Genomic DNA, 9895 nt, shown 5'->3' with positions numbered 1-9895 from the left:
GTTGAATGTGCATTAGAAATTCAAAATTCGAAATTCTTTCCAGTTTAAAATTTTACGCTGCAATGTCTTCACGATTCGAATGCTATTTTAAAGTTAAAGAAGCTGAAGAGAACACAGATATGTCGAACGTTCAACTAAATGAGATGCTTCTCAAAAACATTGACCAACAGATTGAGATTATCCTTATAAAACAGAAAGAATATCGCTTCGACTCGTTTATCCGTGGATACCATGCTTACATGGACATATGGAGCCCAAAAGTCGGAGAAGAGAATTTTTGTTTAAAAGCGGAAGAAGATAACGAACATGACAAGTTTGCTGTAGCTGTTACAGATGACGATAAAGTAGTTGGGCACGTCCCTAAAAACCTTAGCAAACTATTCAACAAATTCATGTCGCTTCCTAACTGTACCATCGGATGTAAAGTGACTGGGAAGCGAGTGAACCGTGGTGCTGGCTACGGACTAGAAATTCCTGCCCAGTACCAATTAATTGGTGTTGAAAAGGCAGTTGAGTGGGCCGAGAAAAATATAAGGAAAGTGTTGGACTCGGTAAATAACAAAACTCAAAGATGTACTAAGTAAAATGGTTTAAATTTTAAGAAAAAGTGACATTTCATCTCGTTATTTTTCCATTGTCCGTTTTATAGGGAGTGTTTATAAGGGAAACTGTCATTTGGTGCAAAGATTTTTGTCCGCTTTATAGAGTGTCCGCTTTATAATCGTCCGCTTTATAGAGATTTTTTTATGAGAGTTTGACCTAAATTCTGCCGGTGCAAAAATTTTTGTCCGCTTTAGAGGGCTGTCCGCTTTATAGGGTGTCCGCTTTAGGGGGATTCCACTGTACTTATGATATGACGTGGTATTTATGAGCATACATTATTAAATTTTTTATCTATATTATAATACCGTATACGTTTGTCCGTACGTCTGTCTGTCACGCAAAATGGTAGCTTAGCTGCGCAGGTAGCGAGACGCACGCAATGCGGTATAAAAAGGACGGGCGAAACCGTGGATTTTTCCACGGGCTAACGACTATTATTTATAGTCACAAATCATTCCGAAAAGCCTGATCAAAATAAGTATTTTTTTCGTTAAGGAAAGGAAAGATTTTATTTGACTTTATTTTGTTCAAATAATTAGGAGTGATGACGGGAACGACGCTTTACCTCTCGGTTATGACAGTTGACCACATATACAGTAGACTCCCGGTTATTTGAACCTGCACTTATTCGAATAATTCGGTTATTCGAAGTGAGATGGCGTTCCCCTTGGATCTGCTTACCCAACTCAGGCAAAAACACTCTCGGTTATTCGAACTTCAGTTATTCGAATAATTCGGTTATTCGAAGTAATTTTTATTCCCCTTGGGGTCAATTATAGGCTAAGTCACCCTCGGTTATTCGAATTTTTCTTATTGGGAGATCGTCGAGTGAGAACATTGATTTTCTGCGATTAAAACACTTTTTTTCTTCAAAAAATCAGGTTTCAATATTCATGGCTATTTACACTCTTCAAGCAATTTCTTCAAAAGTTCAATATTCTCCTTCGGTCCAGAGAATTGAAGCAAACAGGGGATCCTCAATCCCTTATCATCTCCAAAGTTAGTTCTTTTCCCTGTCACTTTTACTTTGCAAGTACACAACATCTCTGACTTCAGAAAGTAAAATATGGTTTTGGCAAATTTTCCTGTTTTTCCTTTAGGCAAATGACCAACAATATCTCCTTTTTTGCAGACCGCCACTGCATATTTGTCTATGTCGTTTGTAGGTTCCATTTTAGCTTCTAGGACTTCACCAATAACAGCGTTCCATTTCTTTTGATACTCATGATATCCCATAACGGTTGAGTTACTCTCATAATACTTGATAAGAATGATTTCTATCGGCTGTGTTTCGTTGATTATCATTGAAACAAGATCCATTGTAATTTTCACTTCTTCGTCCTAATTGTGGTGTGACTGCTTTGTTGTTGTGTTGTTTCGTTTCGTTTTATAACATTCGAACGTTTTAAAAGGATCATTCAAAATTCGAACGTTTCCTTTGATTTTCAAACGTTTCATCTAATTTTCGAACGTTTCGAAAGCTCGATTAAAAAACAAGTGGGTGGATGTAAACAAACTTTTTAAAGGCTCTTCAAATCCACATTAAAGATGGCAGCCGCTCAGACAACGTCAAGGAAGAAAACTGTTCTGACGATCAAAGAAAAATATCTTGCTTTGAAAGAGCTTGAAAAAGAAGGAACAACTAAAAAGTCTATTGCTAAAAAGTATGGTGTCCCACCTAACACACTTTCATACTGGGTTAAGAATAAAAGTGACATTTTTACCAAGTATGAATCAGGCCAGTATGGAGTTAAAAGACAAAAGCTTTCTTCCGGAAAATACGATAACATTGATAAAGCAGTTTACAAGTGGTTCGTTAACGCTCGTGAAAGAACTGTGCCGATTAGTGGTCAAATCATTCGAGAAAAAGCATTGGATTTTGCAAAGCAATTCAACGAACCTGATTTTAAAGCTTCAGAAGGCTGGCTAGACAGATGGAAGTACAGGCAAAACATCATTTACAGAATTATTTCTGGAGAGGAAAAGTCTTGTACACCAGGGATGACAGCAAGCTGGGAAGAAACACACCTGCCAACCATTTTGTCACGCTATGATTTACAAGACATTTTCAATGCTGATGAATTCGGCTTGTTCTACCAGATGCTTCCAACAAATACCTATCATGCCAAAGGTGAAAGATGTGCTGGTGGAAAGTTCAGCAAAGTTCGTTTAACAGGACTTGCAGCAGGAAATGCCCTAGGTGAAAAGTTGCCCATGTTCGTTATCGGAAAATCGGTTACACCGCGCTGTTTCAAAGGAGTCAGAAGTCTTCCCTGTCAGTACAAAGCTCAAAAGAAGGCCTGGATGGATTCTGAAATCTTTACCGATTATGTGAAAAAACTCGATGTTAAATTTGAAACTGCGGGTCGAAAAATTGTCTTGATAATTGACAATTGCCCAGCTCATCCAGAAGTCACTGGTCTTAAAGCAGTAGAATTAGTTTTTCTACCACCAAATACAACGTCTAAGACCCAGCCCATGGATCAAGGTGTAATCCGAGCATTGAAGGCATATTACCGGTCAAATCTTGTGAAACGTCAAATAAAGTTCATTGACGGCGGTAAAGAGGTCCCTAAAATTAACATTCTTGAAGGGATGCAAATCTTGGTCAAATCATGGGACGCTGTTTCAAAAGACACCGTTAAAAACTGCTTTAAGAAGGCAGGCATCTCAAAAGAAGCACAGATCACGAGTCTCAATGATGCTGATGACCCATTTAAATCTCTTTCTGACAGCATAAGCGAGTTGAAAAAAAGAGAAGTTGACGGCGACATCTTTAACGCAGATGATTTTGTGGATATTGATTTTGAGGTATGCACGAGTAAATCAATTGAATTGACTGATGAGGAAATCGTGGAAATCGTACTTAATGAGGACAAAGATCAAAACTCGCCGAATCTCGAAGATGACGATGATGATGAAATTGAGGCACATGACATCCCCCCGAAGAAGCCAAAGCAGTCAGAGTTGGAAGAGGCCTTAGAATTGTTGGAAAGATGGTCTTTGTTTGACGAGAATGGTCTTGAAATCAGAAAGCAGTTAAACATGATAACACGTACATGTCAAAAACACTACATCGATAGTAAAAAACAATGTAGCATTAAAGATTTTTTTAAGAGTTGAACTCCTTGTATTTACTAGATACATTTTCTTTATAACTTTCATATTTTAAAACCTGTTAACAATTTGTTCAAATTTATTCTTTCTTCAAAAAGTAAAAATTCTTTGTGTTTACACGCTCAACTGAACCACAATGCCTCAATTACTTAAGAAAAGTCCATCCCATTAAGGTTAAGTTGAAAATCTGGCGGGAAAACGAATTTTTCAGTTATTCGAACACCCGGTTATTCGAAGTAAATTCTTATCCCCCTTGAGGCTTCGAATAACCGGGAGTCTACTGTATATATCTTGGTGATAGAAAATACCAATGTCATCAGGGGCAACAACTCCATTTAGCACCGGGCTAAGTTGTCCCGACACATGACGTGCAACATAATTTAACACCGCTTCATACCTTACCAACATAAAAAGTCTGCAACACGTTCATTGAATTACTCCAACCAATGGGCCCGACAGGTGATCCATTATTATCCGAAATCTACTCTATCGTTATATAAGAAATACATGTTTTTCTGTCAATAGGCCATAACCAACGTAAGTAGTAGAGTTCCATATGAAAAAACCTTTTGTCTTCCCAGAGTACGCAATAAGCAAAAATACTTCATGGCAAAGAAGCAGCGCAACGTCTCTAAGAAGATTAAGAAGGCGTTCGAAGTTATACGTAATTCGACATCTACAAAATGTTTTAGCAAGTTAGAGTACATCACCAAATTTCCAAAAGGTACTTGCGTTCTCGTTTGTTTTGTTTTGTTTTGTTTTGACTGCATTGACGGCAGTACCCCCGGCAGAACACGAGATTGCGGCTAAGAGCAGTAAAGAAGACGACCAATGTTTCTTTACTAAGGAAGTATTCGGCAAAGGAGCACGATTGCATCTAAAATTGAAATTTAATGAGACAATTGCAAAGAAAATTAAGGAAAACAACCCGGCTATATTTTGATGTGGTAAACTTGTCACAAAATATTTTGCTGCGGCAATTTAAAATGAACGGACTAGAAAACACATCTTTAAAATGGTCCCAATTCTCTCAGCATTAGAGTAATTTCGTTTAGATATAATTTTTGGCTGACTTAGAACACTGGATTGTAATTAGTGGCGACGATTTTGATGGGACAAAAAGATTCTTTGCGTTCTTTGGGTACGACATATCTCCCCAAGTTATTCTTAAGTTGGCATGTCGAACAGCATTTAGCCAATCACCAACTTTAAAAATAACCATGATGTCAGTGCAACAACTCAGTCGACTTTTGTGTATTTTCCATTGCTTTTGCCATCAATTTGGCGTGTGGATAAAACCAGAAGCGAGCAAGTACGACGTGTCGAAAATGCGTGATCATTTGCTGGCGTGAGTTCAATTGAAAGAATTTTCTTCGTTTCCAAAAGAATAAACGAAAAGAGTAAAGATGAGCAGGGCTAAGGTTCTAAATATAAACATATTTTGTGCTTGTCCACAAATGTGAAGAAGAAAATTAATAAAACAATTTTATGTCTCCAATGTTCATCCTCGTCCCCAGGGTGTGTTGCCTAACGCCCGCGCTAGCGCTTACTTGACGGCTAAATAAGATTTTGCAATTTCGTAATTTCGCCGCCTGCCTCGATGTCAAAAAGACAAAAAATCCTGGGGACGAGGTTACTTAATGTTCCAACTGCGAAGAATGTTCATGAGAAATGTGTACATTTCCTGAAAAAGTATTTTTAACAGACAACAAACATTTACGTTGGACATGCCCGGGTTTTTAACAGAATATTTTTTTTGCGTTGTATTATATAAAGCAGTTTTTTAAAAACAAAACTTTTCGTGATAGTACGCAAAATAATGTACTTTGTGATGTACTATCACGAAAAGTACGAAGAAGAATAGCACTCCCTCAAAGTTGTTTTATTTCCTCCAAGAAATAAATTATATCTCATATTTTGTTACCATATTTTGGCTGGTACGAACTAGCCACCACCTGAAGATAATGCGTAACAAAATTTGTACACAGACGGATAATTTAGTGACTTAGAATAACACGTATTATAAGTTCCTTAATCTTGCTTCTTTCAGTTGATATTTTGTAGAGGTTAGAAGTTATTAACTTTTAAGGTTTTATTGATTTCTAAGATGATTTATAGACCATCAGTAACTTGCAGACCAATGCTTGGAGAGCCTTTCACTCCTTAACAATCACACTGGAGAAACTACAATGCAAAAGCCTCCCTCTAAAAACGATGAGGGAAACATGGTATTGTATTGAAACTTGGTACACATGTTGACTAAGTCATTGAAATATCATTAGGATAAAAAAAACTGAATGACGTCATTCCGTCAGCCATAACGTCATCACAAAAATAGAAAGATTAAGTACATGATAAATTTTAAAAACTAATTTAAGACATATAGTAAAAGATTATAACCCAAATTAAGTTTTTTTCACCATGACAACAGGTGTGACGTCATATCATAAAAATTACATAATGAAAAGTCAGAAAATTTTAGCCCATAATATGGCGTACTTCAAAATCTATCATAAGAAAAGTGAGAGGGAGGTTAGCCCCTCCGGCCCGAATAGGATTATAATGCGTTGTTAAAAGAGTTTTACAATAAAAATTGAATAGGAGCTCAAAGTTGTTCGCAACGTTACCAACTTTTTGTTTTTACCAACTCATTATATCCAATAATGTTAACAAATTATTACACACCTACGATTTGTTCGATTTAGTTTTTAAGCTGATAAACCCGTGATGAACATCCTATCAAAAGCTGTTTATAATACCGATGTAGCCACCAAACTTTCGATGAGCGATTGACAGATTCAGAATGAATTTGGGCACCATTGAAAAAGTGCAACTTGTCCACATTTAACTATTAAGGCAAAAAGGATCTATGGAAATCGAAACAAAGCTAGTTCGGGTAAAGAAAGAATGCATTCTATTCCCATGTAGGAAACATTACAGCGTGAAAACCACCTAATATGAATTTGTAAAAGATTATTTACTATGAGTTTGCTATTGTTTCAAAGTACATTTTCCGACGATATGCAACTTCTGATGTCAATGGATAAAGCCAAAATTCACCTTGAAATAGGATTTTGTGGATGATGACAATTCACCAAGCGATCTTTATAAAGAAAATCTGGGTTGTAGATGGTATATCGTTAGTGAACAGAGTGCATAAAGATTCAGATCTGAAGACTTGAAAGATAAATATTCTTTTTCCGACCTTCTTCTTTTGTAAACTTCTCTTTTTAATTATAACATGTATAAAGCTATTGTGGTAGTTATATATTGTAATTTGTTAAGTTTTTAGATTTTTAGGACAATGTTAACAAGTTTATTACAATGTAGATATAGGACTCCGAGGTTTTCGACGAAATTACTAGTACTTGATTGCTACATTAAGCAATTATTTGAAGTCTGGAGCAAGAAACAAATGTACATCAGGTAACAAAGTTAGATACAAGATAAAGATGCAGGAGATCAAGATACAGAAGTTATCAAGCATATAACTACCGTTGTGTCAACTGTTAAGTCATTTTAAAACCAAGAGGGATTTGATAGAATATTTGACGTTAAAAATCTTCAAGAACATGAAATACCTAATTAGATCACGTAAAAGCTGGCCAAAGTTACAAAAAAAGGAAGAATTTACTGATTAAATGAAGACTCGTGGTCTCGAAGAAGCTGATACCTTTCTTATTCTTTATGCTATCGATGTTGCTAAAAAAGATTTTTTCTCAGAATGTTATGTTCTGTCACCAGATACAAATGTTTTCCTGTTGCTTCTGCGTTACTGCGAACTTTTACCGCTTGCCACATTCTCCCGAACTCGGCAGGAGCTATCATTCGTGTATCAATATCCGACAAAGCTTTGAGATACCGGGGAAAGAATGGTCCGCAGCGATTTCAGATTTTTTCGTTTTTACAGAATGTTACCAGATTGGACGTTGTTCTGAGAGGACAATATCAACGAGGTGTGAATTCTTCATTAAAGCAGATACCAATATTTTCCAGCAATAATCAATCTAGGTGCTTCTAAAACCCTTATAAATTTGTTCACAGTTAAACAAGTTGAGCGTTATCTTATCGATACATATGGAGAGAGAAAGGTAGCTAAACTCGAATGGGAACTCTTTTCAAAGTATTATCTAGATTCCACAAGATTACCACCCACCGAGAGAGCCCTCGAAGACAAAATCTTCAGAAGCTATTATGTTTGCTTGGTGTTGGAAAGGTCTCGTTTATTCATCCAAAATCTACCGTTTCCTCAAGACATTGGATATGAAGCAAACCGCGATTCATCTGACCCATTGATGATTGATAATCTTCCTGTCCCATTACAATTTATATCAATGACCATTTGTGGATATCGTGGAGATTGTTGCACAAAGTGACGCAAAATGTTTGAAAAATAAAATTAGTGTGTACAGACATGTGTAAATGTGTGAACATAATGATAGATACGAATGCACGGAAGATGAATTTGAAACGGGTGCAAAGCTATCTGATGAGGAAAAATGCGTGAGAGACATATATATATATGCTTGTAAATATAATTTGCGAAATATTTAATTTTTTTGCTAACATTTACAAGTTACAAGTGGAAAGCCCTCCAAGAACTAACCTCAACTGAAAAAGCAAGATTTGGCTAGTTAAGTCTTTTACTCAGAGTCAGTAAATTATCGGTCCGTATTTTGTACAAATTCTGTTACACGTGATCTTCTAAACAACACATTTTGAGCATATGATTCTAACATTTTCTTGATTCTCTTAGCCTTCCCCTTTGCAACGATATATAATATGATATATAACTTTGAAAACAATATTCTCTGCCAGTAAAAATGATGACGTCAATTAATTTCGGCCTAGGGGGGGGGGGGGGGGGGTAAGTTTTTGTGACACACGTTTTTTTGAAAATATAATACCTAAGAAACAACTTTAAACTAAAAAATCACTTTTAACAAGTCTATACATACAAAGCGTTGAAAGAAAACATAACAGCCCTCGCTAACACTAGCATCTACAACTCTTTGGAAAATGGTATTTTTGAATCTGTGAATTACAATTAGATTTGTGCAAAGCAAAAAAAATGAGATATTGTTGCATACCAAATAGACAATATCTTAGGGACATTTACAAAGCATGTACATGCTAGACCAGGGGTGCGTACAAGGGGCAGTGCGCATTTTTACATCTATTATGTATATGTATTTTACTTCTTAATATTTCGATGTCGTCTCCATTAATTTTGATGACAAACTATCTCTATGGGATAAAGAATAGGGGATCGTGTACTTTTGACGAACGGTTAAATGTATATTGGGGTTTAAAGGTATTTTAATGACGGCATCAAACCATCCGTTCCGTATCGGGCGGTATGACCAAGATTTGAGAAACTTTCTCAATTTGGTCCTTGTTGACCCCTATTTACTCACTTAGGAGATGACGTTACTAATTTCCAGCCGTTTCCCAGAACATAAACAAAAATTGCAATGCAATGGCTTCACTAATTTCAAAATGCTATTGACGTCAGTCTAATACACAGACGTCGTACCGTGATGTCAGAAAAGTTAACAAATAAGACATAACTTGGATACTCTCAGCACTTTGTTTTACTCTTACGTTTCTTACAAAAGTGTTTTTTAAGTCGCTCTATCCTAAGGATGAGTTAACGGAGTCCATGTTCTGACCTTTCTTGATACTTTATATAAAAAATGCCATGTAACTCTTTCAGTTAAACGAGGCAAGGCTCTCTAAAATTGTTCTGTTTTGATTGACTCTGTGGAAGGAATAAAATGATTTTTTTAGTTTGTCGGCTACATATTAGATACTTTGTATTTTACTTGTTTCTTTCCTCTTTTATCTTTTTTAAAACTTGCTATACCTACATTGTTTAGCTACCAAGCTAGCTACTTCCCTTACTTTGTTTCTTTATCAATTACACAATTAAGGGAATACAAAAAAACCAGTACGTGGTTTTAGAATTTTCAATAATGCTGGCAGTTTTGTTTTAAGAATCAAAGATTAGTTGCGGCCATAGTGGGCCATAGTGGGCCATTTTCTACATATTTTCAACATATAGAACTGCCACGAGAAGGCCATTTACGCCACGTGCACAAAGTGTTGATGATGCTTCTTTACTAGCCATAACAAGTTGCCTCTTTGTAGGCTCTGAAATGATGCTTCAATTTAA

The 9895-nt window shown here is 36.2% G+C and overlaps 1 protein-coding gene across 1 annotated transcript; it reads left to right on the top strand.

The window, feature by feature from the left end:
* The first annotated feature begins 2151 nt into the window (after positions 1-2151).
* LOC130621220 (tigger transposable element-derived protein 4-like) lies at positions 2152-4420 on the top strand. Its single transcript, XM_057436533.1, has 3 exons — positions 2152-3685; positions 4246-4257; positions 4302-4420. The coding sequence occupies exons 1-3, from the start codon at positions 2152-2154 to the stop codon at positions 4418-4420; spliced, it is 1665 nt and encodes a 554-aa protein (XP_057292516.1).
* The last annotated feature ends 5475 nt before the right edge of the window (positions 4421-9895 follow it).

The sequence above is a fragment of the Hydractinia symbiolongicarpus genome, chromosome 12, assembly GCF_029227915.1.
Source record: "Hydractinia symbiolongicarpus strain clone_291-10 chromosome 12, HSymV2.1, whole genome shotgun sequence".
Lineage (NCBI taxonomy): Eukaryota > Metazoa > Cnidaria > Hydrozoa > Anthoathecata > Hydractiniidae > Hydractinia > Hydractinia symbiolongicarpus.
This window is presented reverse-complemented; position numbering and strand designations above follow the sequence as displayed.

What these genes read in the sequence shown, in the direction of transcription:
- LOC130621220 (XM_057436533.1), top strand. Translation starts at nt 2,152, where the DNA reads ATGGCAGCCGCTCAGACAACGTCAAGGAAGAAAACTGTTCTGACGATC.